At 30.5% G+C, this 14,680-nt stretch overlaps 2 protein-coding genes and 1 long non-coding RNA gene across 3 annotated transcripts; 2 read left to right on the forward strand and 1 right to left on the reverse strand.

Annotated features, from left to right (window-relative positions):
• The first annotated feature begins 2,901 nt into the window (after window positions 1–2,901).
• On the forward strand, window positions 2,902–8,917 carry LOC111711745 (carboxypeptidase B-like). Its single transcript, XM_023486170.1, has 6 exons — window positions 2,902–2,939; window positions 5,057–5,147; window positions 5,666–5,709; window positions 7,132–7,186; window positions 8,620–8,666; window positions 8,838–8,917. The coding sequence occupies exons 2-6, from the start codon at window positions 5,065–5,067 to the stop codon at window positions 8,915–8,917; spliced, it is 309 nt and encodes a 102-aa protein (XP_023341938.1). The 5' UTR covers window positions 2,902–2,939; window positions 5,057–5,064.
• Window positions 8,918–9,354: 437 nt separating this feature from the next.
• On the forward strand, window positions 9,355–10,708 carry LOC111711740 (uncharacterized). The gene is made up of 4 exons (XR_002767309.1): window positions 9,355–9,394; window positions 9,805–9,834; window positions 9,989–10,031; window positions 10,578–10,708. It is a non-coding gene; the product is annotated as an uncharacterized LOC111711740 (long non-coding RNA).
• Window positions 10,709–10,866: 158 nt separating this feature from the next.
• Window positions 10,867–14,028, reverse strand: LOC111711746 (tyrosine-protein kinase transmembrane receptor Ror2). Its single transcript, XM_023486171.1, has 4 exons — window positions 13,935–14,028; window positions 13,302–13,367; window positions 12,898–13,034; window positions 10,867–10,929 (listed from the first exon to the last, which is right to left on the reverse strand). The coding sequence occupies exons 1-4, from the start codon at window positions 13,978–13,980 to the stop codon at window positions 10,867–10,869; spliced, it is 312 nt and encodes a 103-aa protein (XP_023341939.1). The 5' UTR covers window positions 13,981–14,028.
• Window positions 14,029–14,680: the final 652 nt, after the last annotated feature.

Consider the following 14,680-nt stretch of genomic DNA (forward strand, 5'->3'; position numbering starts at 1 on the left):
TGGCATTATCTGCAGAATTGTTTACTTTTCAAACTAGGAAAGAGACCTTATCTTCCATATTTTTAATCAGATTAAGGCTTAAACACTCAACAGGAGTGTTTTGTATTAGGGATAGCCATGTATTCGCATAGTAGGTTACTTTTTTAACATTTATTTTTGAATTTCATTTTTTATTTTAAAAGAGCAGTGAATTTGTTTTTTGAGTGTTTTTTCTACTTTTTAGCTTATCACACATTTGTTTTATGAATTCCTCTTTCTAGATCTACACATTCTAATCCCTTCTAGACAAAGGAAATATGCATTTTAAGACATATTTAATGTTTTTTTCTTCCTAATATTCCGCATATTTCCCAGAGCTTACCACTATTATATAAAGATGTGTTCAAAGAATTAATTTAATTAAATTCCTTAACAACTGTAAAAAAAAGAATTTGTCAACCAGTTCACTGTTGGTTAGCAACCAAGCTGTCTATAAGTTCTGAAAATAACCAAAAAATTAAAGAAGATTTATTTTCTCTAGTCAAATTTGTTCGAGTATTTGCCAAATATAACATATACTCATAACTTACTAAAAATAAATTTGCAAAAATTAATTATACTTCAAAGACATCATGAATAGAATTTCTTGAATTAGATTAATCAAAGATATAATAATAATTTCTCATATTTTCTGCATATTCTTATTTAAAAGTATTCATATTTTGTTTGTAAATAACACTAGGGTTGGGCAAGTTCTGACTTTTTTTTAGCAGTTTGTTAACCTTTAGTTAAAAACGTTAACAAATTATGTAGTTTTTAACATTTTTGTTCGTTTCGTTAATGGTATTTTCCGTTTTTTTAAGCTATCGTTCGTTAACGATTATTAAATTATTAACGGCGTTAACAGCAGATATTTTAGAAATCGTTACCGGTGCCAGCCATTAACGAGCCGTTAACGATATTTTTATGCAAACAAAACAGGAAAAGTTTGAAGACATCAAAACACATTAAACAAACAAAAAACACATCAAAACGCATAAAATTCTATAATTTAACAACTCAACAAATCAAGGTAAAAAAAAGGTTTTAAAAACGTTTTTTTTGTTCAACCGTAATTTTTTTAAACATCTATTTCCGTTGGTCAAATATTTAAAAATTAACGGCTTTAGCCGTTTGTTAACGGACTCTTCCGTTATTTTTCAAAACCCTCCGTTTTGTTAACTTTGCCCAGCCCTAAGTATCACCATTCTGGTGGGATGCTAGTTAAAAAAGTACATTTGTGCAGATATTTTTCATTAAATAAACCGCGTAGGTGGAATAATTGTGCTAAAAATGCCAAATAATTATAATTAGCCTCTTAATTATAAATTATAATCTTATTTAAGGTAAAAATAGGTTTACGATCAATAGATAATTTACCCTCAAATAAATGTTTTCAATACTTAAATATAGATATTCTTCAGAAATCAAGGATTTTTGCAATTACTACAGTAATAACCAGAAAACTCTGAAATAGGAAAACGACATTATAGCAATACTTAAGTGTATTTGATGTTGATAATAGCAAGTTAGTAGAAAGTAGTTGAGGTGTCAACACCTCCTTTCTCTGAGAGAAAGCATGCAAAATGCTTGCAGAATATATTCAGGACTAGGGCCGCAACCCTTATATAACCTTTATACTGTCAATGGTAGATGTCAAAGTCTGCTACAGTCAACAAGAATGGGTTCACACCCTTTGCTAATGGTGGATGTCAAAGTCTACTACAGTCAACAAGAATGGGTTTACACCCTTTGCTAATGGTAGATGTCAAAGTCTACTAAAGTCAACGAGTATGGGTTCACACCCTTTGCTAATGGTAGATGGGAAAGTCTACTAAAGTCAACGAGTGTGGGTTCACACCCTTTGCTAATGGTTGATGTCAAGTCTACTACAGTCAACGAGAATACATTTCTACTTTTGCTGAATCAATATGTATTTATAAGTTCAATGAATGCATTCCTGAAAATGTTTTGATTATTTAAGCGCTGACTAATTATCTACTTGTAAATGCACAATGAATGTATATTCAGTTGAGATTTCAATATGTATACTCTGTTTCAACAAAAACGATCAAACAAAATTATCAAACATTATATTTTGAATTGGCTCATAATAAAGTTTCTTTTGTGTTTTATTTTAAGCTGAACCATCATACATTATTATTTTGTATTTTGTGTTTGAAAATAAATACTATAACTATAAATAGTTATTAAATCACAAATTAAGTGAAATGTGTCTGTTTACACGGCACAATTGCTGTTGCATATTGGTGTATTTCAAGGCATAAATTGAGACTAATAGTCGTCTTTATATTCCAGAGTTTCTGGTTAGCACTAGATGAAGTGCCTGGCGTTGCCCGTGGAATTAAGAAAATAATTGTGAAAAGTTTAAGGGAAAACTAGATTTTTTAAAAGGATTTTTAAGCCAAGCTAAGAATATTCCCGCGGTTCTAACTAATTCCTCAATTAATATTTGAGTCGAATCGTTCGAATCTTAGCTTTGCTTTCTAGCTCAATTTTTTTACATCGTACTCCAGTCTCCATTCATTAAAAAAATATGTGGATTTTTTCAATTTTATCCATCCATAAACCTTTCCTGGGTCTTGTAGGCATAACGTTTTTGGCGCTGTTTTTAGACGTTTTGACGTGTTTTTGAAACAAACAGAAAGACAGACATGCCAAATTGATTCATTGTAGCTGAAGGGCCCGGCGTTACCCGTAGAAAAAAATTTTTTTTTGAAGAAATCGTATTTTTTAGCCCCCGGGAACCCCTGAGTGTCCACAAAAATTTCAGCCCGGTCCAGCCGTTTGGCCGGCTATTGGTGACATTTTCCGGATTTAATTTTTTAATTTTTTCAAAAACAATTATTTTTATGGTTTTTATCAGGTGGATAATAGTCTTCTTAATATTGGCGGAGTTCGTAAGTACACAAACTTTTTAAATTTTAACATACATCATTACTAATTCTTAGTTTTTATATCTAATTCTACTTTTTGAGATTTTACATTCATCATTCTTAATTCTTAGTTTTTATATCTAATTCTACTTTTTAAGTTTTAACATTCATTATTATTAATTCTTAGTTTTTAAATCTAATTCTACTTTTTCAGTTTTAATATTCATTATTATTAATTCTTAGTTTTAAAATTCTAATTCTACTTTTTCAGTTTTAACATTCATCATTATTGATTCTTAGTTTTTAAAATCTATTCCTACTTTTTAAGCTTTAACATTCATCATTATTAATTCTAGTTTTTTAATTCTAGTTCTACTTTTTAAGTTTTAACATTCATCATTATTGATTCTTAGTTTTTAAAATTTATTCCTTCTTTTTAAGCTTTAACATTCATCATTATTAATTCTTAGTTTTTAAATTCTAATTCTACTTTTTAAGTTTTAACATTCATCATTATTAATTCTTAGTTTTTAAATTCTAATTCTACTTTTTAAGTTTTTACATTCATCATTATTAATTTTTAGTTTTTATATCTAATTCTAGGGTCTGTCCTAGATTTTTTATTTGTATTATCTCGTGCTTTGTAGTTGAATAAAATATGAAAAATGAAATAATTCTAGTTCTACTTTTTAAGTTTTGACATTCATCATTATTAATTTTTAGTTTTTATATCTAATTCTACTTTTTGAGATTTTACATTCATCATTATTAATTCTTAGTTTTTATATCTAATTCTACTTTTTAAGTTTTAACATTCATCATTATTAATTCTTAGTTTTTATATCTAGTTCTACTTTTTAAGTTTTAACATTCATTATTATTAATTCTTACTTTTTAAATTCTAATTCTACTTTTAAGTTTTAACATTCATCATTATTAATTCTTAGTTTTTATATCTAGTTCTACTTTTTAAGTTTTAACATTCATTATTATTAATTCTTAGTTTTTAATTTTAATTCTACTTTTTAAGTTTTAACATTCATCATTATTAATTTTTAGTCCTTAATTTTAACTTACAGCTTAGGGAAAGATATAAAATGTAAAAATTAGTTTAAAAATTGATGGCAATGCCTGATTTAAACGGAACCTTTAAGACCTTTATCTGATGAATAAAGTGAAATCCATTGTCGTTTTTTTTAAGAGAAACCACAAGTGAGAATAATAAGTTTTCAAAATTTCAAACATTGATATATTATTTATACTTGATCAAACAAAGCTTTTAAGCGTCTGCGTACTGTTTTGAATCGGGCATTGCCATCTTTGCATGGATGAAGGTCACTTGAAATTACGTTTACAGTCCCTTTAATTAAATCACATCAAACCCCTAGATATTAAATACATTGAAAGAACTTATGAAATGTCGGCTTGAAAATTTTTCAATGTGTTTTATACTATTTTTCATAAATATCAGTATTTGCGAAAATAAATAAATGGCCATGAATATGTGGGAACAGTTTTAAAGAGTTCCATATAATCATTTAATAAAAAAACAAGATTTTTGCAACATTCCATTATCAGAAAGTAAAGAATACGACATTTGATAAATTCTTTCGATGTTTTAATATTTAGGGCTTAACTGTAGCAACCGGAAAATATCGGAATGATTGTCGTCTTCTTTCTTCCATTAAAGGGACTGTAAGCGTAATTTTAAGTGACCCTACATGCAAAGATGGCATTGTCCATATTATCTACATATCAAACTTACAGAATATAGAAAAATGACCAGATATATTATCCGGATGAATTTAAAATTTTTGTCGGTCGATTTTATAACAGTGGAATATGAATGTTCGATATTCAAGCAATCTTAAAAAGTTATAAAATAATTAGTTTTACTTGAAGCTTAAAAATCAACTTATCAATTGAAATGGGTTTGTGTAGTACATTGCACAACTTCTTTGTTTCATGTTCATGTTCATGTTCATGTTCATGTTCATGTTCATGTTCATGTTCATGTTCATGTTCGTGTTCATGTTCATGTATAAAATTAATTTGAGGTTGAGCAAATCAGTCGTCTTCCTATTCCACAGTTTTATGAGTCTCACGCCTATAAATATAATTTAAATTTTGTTATTGCCAAGTTCTTCATATGCTGATTCCTGGTCCCACGACGAACTCTATGTCCTGGGAAAATTACATGAGGCTCGAGACCATCTACACGTGGATGGATGGGTGGGTGGAGTTTATAGCAAAACTATACTGACAAGCTAGGCACCTGGCACAACTAGGGGCAGGGCGTAGCTAGCCACACCCCTTTTAATTTGACCCCCCCCCCCTAATCTTTAGCTTAGCTAAAGTTATGTGAAAAACCTAAAAATGAGAAAACAATTTGTTACGATTTCAGATTTCAACAAATGATAAATACGATTTGATTTTTTAAAACATTTCAAATTAAATTACAGTGTGTCCCACGAAACATGACAGTGGATGAATAGTTTAGAATGTCGTTATCCAAATACTGAATTAGATTTAAAGACTTTTTGCAGTTGAGTTCGGTAGTAAAATCTTTTGCTCAAATATATCTTGATCTGGAATCGATTTTACTGCAATAAAACTGCCATATAATGTTTATTATTATTTGCTTTGGTATTAAACAACTTAAAAAATTATGGAAGAAGACATTTTAAAATATTCAGCAACTGTCAATTTTCCTTATAAATGTAAATATGAAAATATTTATTTGGTTTCAGACTGGCCTCTGACTTTCCGGAGAAATGTAAAGTTTACAATATAGGTACAGTACAGTACAGTATAGGTACAGGTACAGTACAGTAAAGTACAGTATAGGTACAGTACAGTACAGTATAGGTACAGGTACAGTGCAGTACAGTACAGTATAGGTACAGTACAGTACAGTACAGTACAGTACAGTACAGTACAGTATAGGTACAGGTACAGTACAGTACAGTACAGTATAGGTACAGTACAGTACAGTACAGTACAGTACAGTACAGTACAGTATAGGTACAGTACAGTTCATTACAGTACAGTATAGGTACAGTACAGTACAGTACAGTACAGTACAGGTACAGTACAGTACAGTATAGGTACAGTACAGTACAGTAAAGTACAGTATAGGTACAGGTACAGTGCAGTACAGTACAGTATAGGTATAGGTACAGTACAGTACAGTACAGTATAGGTACAGTACAGTACAGTACAGTACAGTACAGTATAGGTACAGTACAGTACAGTACAGTACAGTATAGGTACAAGTACAGTACAGTACAGTACAGTATAGGTACAGTACAGTACAGTACAGTACATTACAGTGTAGGTACAGGTACAGTACAGTACAGTACAGTAAAGGTACAGTACAGTACAGTACAGTACAGTATAGGTACAGTACAGTACAGTACTGTACAGTATTGGTATAGTACAGTTCAGTACAGTACAGTATAGGTACAGGTACAGGTACAGTACAGTACAGTACAGTATAGGTACAGTATAGGTACAGTACAGTACAGTATAGGTACAGGTACAGTACAGTACAGTACAATATAGGTACAGGTACCTTTATCTTTGCAACCCAATGTCGTATATACCTTAGCTAGGTATTTCAATGAATGAATTCTTTTAGATCAAAATATCTAAGTTTGAAATAAAGTATATTTGCAAACTGATTATACACAATAGGTAGCAAAGGTATATGATATAGAACATTTCAGTTTGTGCCAAAGACTTCATTCATTTTTAAAAAATGCGATATGATATAGATTTTTTTTGGCCTTTAAGTGCTAATTCCTCCAATTATTAAGAAGTCCTGTGAATATTTGTTAAAATGAGACTGTTAAAATTCACTGCAATATTTCAAATAAGTATTCTTAATTTACAAAAGTGAGATTTTTTTATATTTTCCTGTCCTAACCATTAAATACAGTGAAACCCTTAATAACGAATACATCGAAAGAATTCATCAAATGTCGTATTCTTCACTCTCTGATAATGGAATGTTGCAGATATTTAGTTTTTTAATTAAATGGTTATATGGAGCTCTTTAAAACAGTTCCCGCATATTCATAGCTATTTATTTATTTTCGCAAATACTAAAATTTACGTAATATAGTATAAAACTCATTGAAAAATTGTCAAGACGACATCTGATTAATTCTTCCGATGTATTCGTTATGAAGGGTTTCCACTGTACTTTCTTTAGGTAGAAGCGTAGAGGATAGAGAGATTAAACTAATTAAAGTTGGAACACATAACCGGTATCTCCTTTTTCTTTGCTTTCTTCTTCTTCTTTTTCTTCTTCTTCTTCCTCTTTTTCTTCTTTTTAATTATACAAGAAGAAAGAAACGTTTTCACAATTTTTTAATAACCAAGACAAAACAAATAAAAAATTATTTTATAGCCTAATTTGCTGTTTAGATACATATTTCTGAAAAGAAATTATTGATAAAAGCCATATAGAGTAGAACCGTAGAATCGAATATTCTATTATCATCATTTCCTTTGCTCTTTCTATAATTTTATTTGCAGATTTCTTCAAAATGTCGTCTTCACAATTAAAGTCAAGAACACCTCTAACCTGTTTTTAAACATGCAACTAGTTTGTAGAAAAGTATTTGTTACATTGTCCATGTTATTTAAGAACTATAAAAATTTGTTGATATTTTTGACTGAAACAACTGGCGAAATATTTCAAACGACTTTACGCTCTTATTTAAAAATTGTACACCGTAAAAATGTCTCATTGGTATTAAATGAACATTAAAGTTTTTCTCTACAATACTGTACTTTCAGCTCAACTGCCATGCCTAGTCGGTCTCTCCATTTAAACCCTTATATTTATGAACAAAAGGAATAATACTCGAAAGAGGGAAAGGCAAGTTGGCATGGAAAACACTCTTTTCTACCAGACACAGATAGATGATAACTTCTTGAAAAAGTATATTTCAGTAACGAGGTTTCCTACAAAATACAAATTTTTATTGGCGTACATGCATATAAATAATAATTGTTAATAAAGATTAAACAGTTGAAGGTTTTTTTATTATCAATAAATGAGTATTGGAATTCTAGGTCTTGTAGGTTTAGTAGGTTTAGCAGGATTGGGGATCATATTTTTTTTGCTGTTGTAAATCGATAAATAAAGGGTTTAAAGGCACTGTTGTGAACTGATTAATAAAAGGTTTAAAAGGTACTGTTGTGAATGGAACTTACAATCTAGAAAACTGTGTTGGGTCGAAAAGTTGTTTGTACAGAAGTCTAAAGCAAATTTAATTCTTCTGAAAATAAATATTTCGTCTGATTAAATAAGTTCACTATTTGATTGCAAATGATTCACTGAAATTATGTTTAAATGGGTTCTTCTAATGCACTTAAAGTTTTATTAGCTCCATGCGGCTGTTGTTTACGTTTATGCAAAATCCTTGGCAAGGTTTGGTTTGGTGAGTGGACGGAGTATATTCAACGGAGGTACAGTTTGTCGGAGACGACCTTTAGAACAGGGGAAATTTGAGGGATATGGTTCACAACATTATTCTAATCATTTCTTTTATTGTTTAAAATGCGCAAATCACATTATAGAGAAAATGCAATTGAAAATATTTAATTTGTTCGAAGAGACGATAATGGATATCTTGATCTGACAAATCGCGTCTGCACTGTCTCTTCAATTCTAACTTTTTTTATAATTTAGAAACTATAAGAGAGCTTCCCCTAAACCATCAGTTTTTATAGAGGGAGGTAATTATTTTCTTTTTCTGAAACCTAAAAATACATAAATATTATTAGGATTATATGAAATAAGATACAATATGTTTAGTCAATGTTTGAAAAGTAGGCTACAATTGTGGATCAGACATAGAACTTTATAAATGGATAGTCACTTAAAATTACGTCTACTGTTTCTTTAAGGACTGCATGCTAGAGAATGGATATCTCCAGCAACTGTTACTTTTATCACAAAAGAACTAGGAATATTTGATTTTTATTAATCACTTGATAATATGGATATTCAAATATTTAATCCAATATTTTAATTCAATTTTATAATTTTATCTTTGAATTGACTTATTCATAAACAACGTTTTTTAATGATTTGTAAAACTTGTAGCTTTTGAATTTTTACCTCAACAGCGCCAGTTTTGATAACATTATGAAAACAGCAATATTAAGTTTTGCGGATGTTCTGTGTTTGGTGAATTTCCATTCAATTTTAGAAATCGAAATTATTCTGAGACAACATTTTGAAATTCTGACCCATGCATTATAAACCAAATCATGAGTCACCACAGCTAAGATTAAGTTTTTGCCACAAACTCAAAATTTTTATATAAAACTGTGTCAAATTTATACGAAAATTTTTATATATAAAATGCTGTATAAAAATCGTAGATTTAAAAAGATCATATTCAGCATATACGCAACCAGTCTGAAAACGACGATATCCCAGAGGAGCCTGAAAAACTTAGGTTTGCGCTTATTATTATTTGAATTTAATAATTTTTCATATATTAAAACGTCCGTATCACACGATCAAACTCCCACCAATGACAGTGCAGTATCATTGTCACGTGATACAGACGGAGACACAGTTGACACAGATTTTTATCAATTTCTCGAGACAGGAACATCAGATAGAACTCTTATGGATCTCGATTAACTCCTAAAATGGTTATGTTTCAGCCTATAACCCCTTTTATTTTTCCTGTACAGTCCCTTTAAGCAATTCTCTACATGGAGGGGTACCTCTATTAATCCTCCAATGCACAAACATTGAAAATTTTTCATTTGAAATCTTAAATGGTCCAAAAATTCTGTTGTGATGATTTGAAGAAATTAAAGAATTAATCATCTATTTAAAATCAAAATATTTTTATAGTCCTGAATCCAAGATACTCGGCTCTAACAGGTAAATAACAATAGTTAGCGGGGTTTAGAAATAAAATTGACGTCATACTATTTTAAATTTAATCAAATCAATTTTTTTTATTCACACAAAAATAAGTTTTTCTATATTTATGACACATTTGTTTATATTTGAACCAAATAATAAATTATTTTAGATCGGTTTGACTTCTATCTTTTACCAGTTGGAAACCCTGATGGGTGAGAGGAGTAATACAGTGTTACCCAGAAAAATTGGATTGATTTTTTTTCATACCTTTTATATTTGATTTTGTTTTATTGTTTCAAATTGGTTGGTCAAAGCTCATTTTAAGAAAGTTACAAATTACAATTTTTTTTGTTGCAAATTTCATGATAAAAAGACATTCCTTTATAAAGAGCTGGTTTTTTGGTATGCAACAATTTTCATTTAATCCCGCCGGGATATTTTCATTGAAAGATACTTTGAAAATCTACAAAGGCAAAAAAAAATCCGCAAAATCCGCAAGCCCTCGGGTTTATCATTGAATCCCCTCTTTAAAAAGGAATGTCATTTACTCTCAGACAAATTAGAATCAATGGAAATTTGTCTGATAGTAAATGATACATTTATTCCGCGAAATTCTGGATAATAAATACTCGATTTGAATTCAATTAAAGATTGTCTACTTTATCTAAATTGATATAAAATTATAACATGTCTACGTATTTAAATTCATTTTTAAAGAAATAATTTGTGAAATTTTAACGCAAAAATTCTTTTTATAGTTATGAGTATAGTCATACGACAGATCGAATGTGGAGAAAAAACAGAGCTTTTAATCCTTTTACCCTGGGCTTATGCAGGTTTAGATATAGGTCTAAGTCTAGGTCTAGGTCTAGGTCTAGATCTAGGTCTAGGTCTAGGTCTAGGTCTAGGTCTAAGTCTAGGTCTAGGTCTAGGTCTAGGTCTAGGTCTAGGTCTAGGTCTAGGTCTAGGTCTAGGTCTAGGTCTAGGTCTAGGTCTAGGTCTAGGTCTAGGTCTAGGTCCAGGTCTAGGTCTAGGTCTAGTTCTAGGTCAACTACCTGTAGTTTGATAGTTACTGTTCTCTGCTAATTTTTCCAAATCTATATCTCCGTCCTAAATAATAATCTTTTTATATCATTAATGCAATTATCCCTTTATTCATTACTTCATCAATAAATTACGTTAAACATTTTATATTATGTAGAAATCTACATTTTTTTACAGCAGCTTGAACAAAAAATAATTTCAAGCTTTTTATAAGATTTCTGTATGCAACCATGCTGTGAATCCATGTTAAATTCTTAGGCAGGGTTAGGAAGGAGGGGGGAAGGAGGTTGGGAGAGGGGAGGAAGAGAAGAGAGAGAGGGATGGGGGGGGAGTTTTATTCTCTTTCTATTCCAAGAAAATTGTATTATGTATAAATGAAGAGAGAAGATAATGTATAATTTAGTCGAGTTCCAAACTAACATATTCAAGATCCCGGCACACTTCCTATTCTTGATATTCATACTAGATATTCAAGACACACACTTCCTATTCTTGATCTGTATTCTTCTAGATATTCAAGACACACACTTCCTATTCTTGATCTATATTCTACTAGATATTCAAGACACACACTTCCTATTCTTGATCTGTATTCTTCTAGATATTCAAGACACACACTTCCTATTCTTGATCTGTATTCTACTAGATATTCAAGACACACACTTCCTATTCTTGATCTATATTCTACTAGATATTCAAGACACACACTTCTTATTCTTGATCTATATTCTACTAGATATTCAAGACACACACTTCCTATTCTTGATATTCATACTAGATATTCAAGACACACACTTCCTATTCTTGATCTGCATTCTTCTAGATATTCAAGACACACACTTCCTATTCTTGATCTGTATTCTACTAGATATTCAAGACACACACTTCCTAGTCCTACTCTTGATCTGTATTCTACTAGATATTCAAGACACACACTTCTTATTCTTGATATTCATACTAGATATTCAAGACACACACTTCCTATTCTTGATATTCATACTAGATATTCAAGACACACACTTCCTATTCTTGATCTGTATTCTACAAGATATTCAAGACACACACTTCTTATTCTTGATCTATATTCTACTAGATATTCAAGACACACACTTCCTATTCTTGATCTATATTCTACAAGATATTCAATACACACACTTCCTATTCTTGATCTGTATTCTACTAGATATTCAAGACACACACTTCCTATTCTTGATCTATATTCTACTAGATATTCAATACACACACTTCCTATTCTTGATCTATATTCTACTAGATATTCAATACACCCACTTCCTAACTCTTGATCTATATTCTACTAGATATTCAAGACACACACTTCCTATTCTTGATCTATATTGTACTAGATATTCAATACACACACACTTCCTATTCTTGATCTATATTCTACAAGATATTCAAGACACACACTTCCTATACTTGATCTATAGTCTACTAGATATTAAAGACATACACTTCTTATTCTTGATCTATATTCTATTAGATATTCAAGACATACAATTCTTTTTCTTGATCTTTATTTTATTAGATATGGAAGATACACGCTTCCTGTTCATGATTCTACAATTTAAAATATTATGTTCCGAAAAAAGTAGAAAATTTTACATTCCTGATATGAAAAGGAATAAAAGTTAAATTGAATCTGAATTTTCTATAACAAACTTTAAACTTTAATTATAGTTTAATTAGAAAATTTTAGGAAAAATTTAAAGAGCAGAAAGAAAATAAAGATGGAGGACTTTAGTTTTGAAATTTGATCATTTTAGTGATATTACAGAGAAATGGTTTTTTGATAATTTTGTCTAAATAATTTTTCCTAATTTAAAAAAAATAACTTAAAAATGAAAGAGAATTCATTTAGTTGAATATAAAAATAAGGTAATTTCCAAGCCCCGGCTGGTCCACTCCTTTCTTTTTTCAAATTTACAAGATTTCAGGAGAAATTGTACAAACTATCTTTAAACCTAACCTAGCCTGGAGGAGGGGGTGTACAACAACACTTTTTTCACAAATTACCTGTATCCTTGTAGCCGTGTATCCAGGCCCACTTCTGCATAGTTTAGAACATATTAGAGAGATAAGGAGGAGCACAATAACCACGCCCACCCCCACCCCAGCAGCTAGCACGATAAAGGTTGGACTCATCAGATCTTCTAAAAAAGAAAACTATTTACAATTGATCCTGCGAGCCATAAATGTCCAAAATTTAACTCTCTGCAGAGCAGCTATACTGTATGATGCTAGATAGAAAAATCACAAAATAACCCTGGGCCTTATATTTTCAAGTTGTGGTCTGCCATATTTTGCTCTCAAAATTACCAAAGGATATGAAGAATTTAACGATATATCTGAATATCTATGTAGTATGTATTGCATACCAAGAAAAGGTAGAATGCAAAAATTAATCATCAGATTGTTACCTATTATTGTTCTATTCTCAACTATATCAAGTTCTACAGCATAGCTCACAAGATCGGTCAGGTTTTCTGAAAAAATACCTGCGTTTTTTTTTAAGTTAGGTTAATTTCTTAAATTAATTAAAGGTTAAATCAACGTTAATTTATGTGACTCCATAAATAACGATGCCTCTTAAACCTATCTAAAATTTAAACAAATCTTATTTATGCAAAGTAACCTTTGAGGAAAATGAAATATTTTTACCAAGATGATTCACAACGGTACAGCTGAAAACCTTTATTTAAAAAATAATATGGAAAATATCATCGTTTTTCTGGCTTAAAAGTAATTAATTCTGACAATTTCAAACAATATTTAAGAAGCAGGATATCACATTCAATTTTGATCATAAAAAGTTTACAAAGTTTACAAGGGTAAGCTGTGAATCAGAAATCGAGGATCCCTTAAAGTTACGTTTACAAGAATACAGCTCCTTAAAGTTACGTTTACAAGAATACAGCTCCTTAAAGTTACGTTTACAAGAATACAGCTCCTTAAAGTTACGTTTACAAGAGTACAGCTCCTTAAAGAAATCATAAAAAATGAAACAATTTTCTCCGGAAAATTTTTTAAACGTAAATATTAAAAAAGTTTACCACACTGAGGGATTGTACAGTGCTGCCATCTAACCAAGGGATCCATTGTGTAGCACCAGGGGGTCTCTTCTATACCCCCTCCGTTCCTAGACACAACCCCCCACTCTTATATACTGTACCCCCCTTCTATACCCCTTCCATTCCTAGACACAACCCCCCACTCTTATATACTGTACCCCCTCTTCTATACCCCTTCCATTCCTAGACACAACCCCCCACTCTTATATACTGTACCCCCCCCCTCTATATACCGCTCAATTCCTAGACACATCGCGAAACTCATTTTTCGAGAAAAATAAAAATTTTCTGCATCAATCGATAAGAACATTTTTTAATCTCTTTTTTGCTATAAACAAAAAAACTGTTTTTCTCTAGAATAATGGTAATCGTCCCTGTTTTTTCTACTTACCCTTTATATTTCTTGTTTAATTACACTTGTTTCATTGCACTGCACGTTTATTATTATTTGTATTATATTCCTATTATAGCATTATACTCGCGGATAATATTATCTTATCTCCCCTTAATCAAATTATATTTCAAATCCCTGAAATCAAATTATAATCCCAAAAAGCCGTAAAAGTAATGCAATAGACACATATTGAGAAATATGTAGAGGCAAGACAGAGTTTATATAGAAGCCAGTAAGTATCGAAAACAAATAGATTTCAACATTTATTTAACCAAAAATAAATACATTTCTTGTATTTTCAAGAAAAAGAGCAAAATAAAATGCGCTCGAGGGG

Source organism: Eurytemora carolleeae, unplaced genomic scaffold, assembly GCF_000591075.1.
Source record: "Eurytemora carolleeae unplaced genomic scaffold, Eaff_2.0 scaffold1072, whole genome shotgun sequence".
NCBI classification, from domain to species: Eukaryota; Metazoa; Arthropoda; class Copepoda; order Calanoida; family Temoridae; genus Eurytemora; species Eurytemora carolleeae.

Bases quoted from the DNA above. Each gene is read 5' to 3' on its own strand.
- LOC111711745 (XM_023486170.1), top strand. From the start codon at position 5,065: ATGCTGATTCCTGGTCCCACGACGAACTCTATGTCCTGGGAAAATTAC. The intron at 7,187-8,619 runs GTATCTCCTTTT...TTTATAATTTAG, and splicing joins AAAGTTGGAACACATAACCG to AAACTATAAGAGAGCTTCCC. The intron at 8,667-8,837 runs GTAATTATTTTC...TGTTTCTTTAAG, and splicing joins ATCAGTTTTTATAGAGGGAG to GACTGCATGCTAGAGAATGG.
- LOC111711746 (XM_023486171.1), bottom strand. From the start codon at position 13,980: ATGGATCCCTTGGTTAGATGGCAGCACTGTACAATCCCTCAGTGTG. The intron at 13,035-13,301 runs GTAACAATCTGA...TTTCTTTTTTAG, and splicing joins TGAGAATAGAACAATAATAG to AAGATCTGATGAGTCCAACC. The intron at 10,930-12,897 runs GTAATTTGTGAA...ATTATTATTTAG, and splicing joins ACACGGCTACAAGGATACAG to GACGGAGATATAGATTTGGA.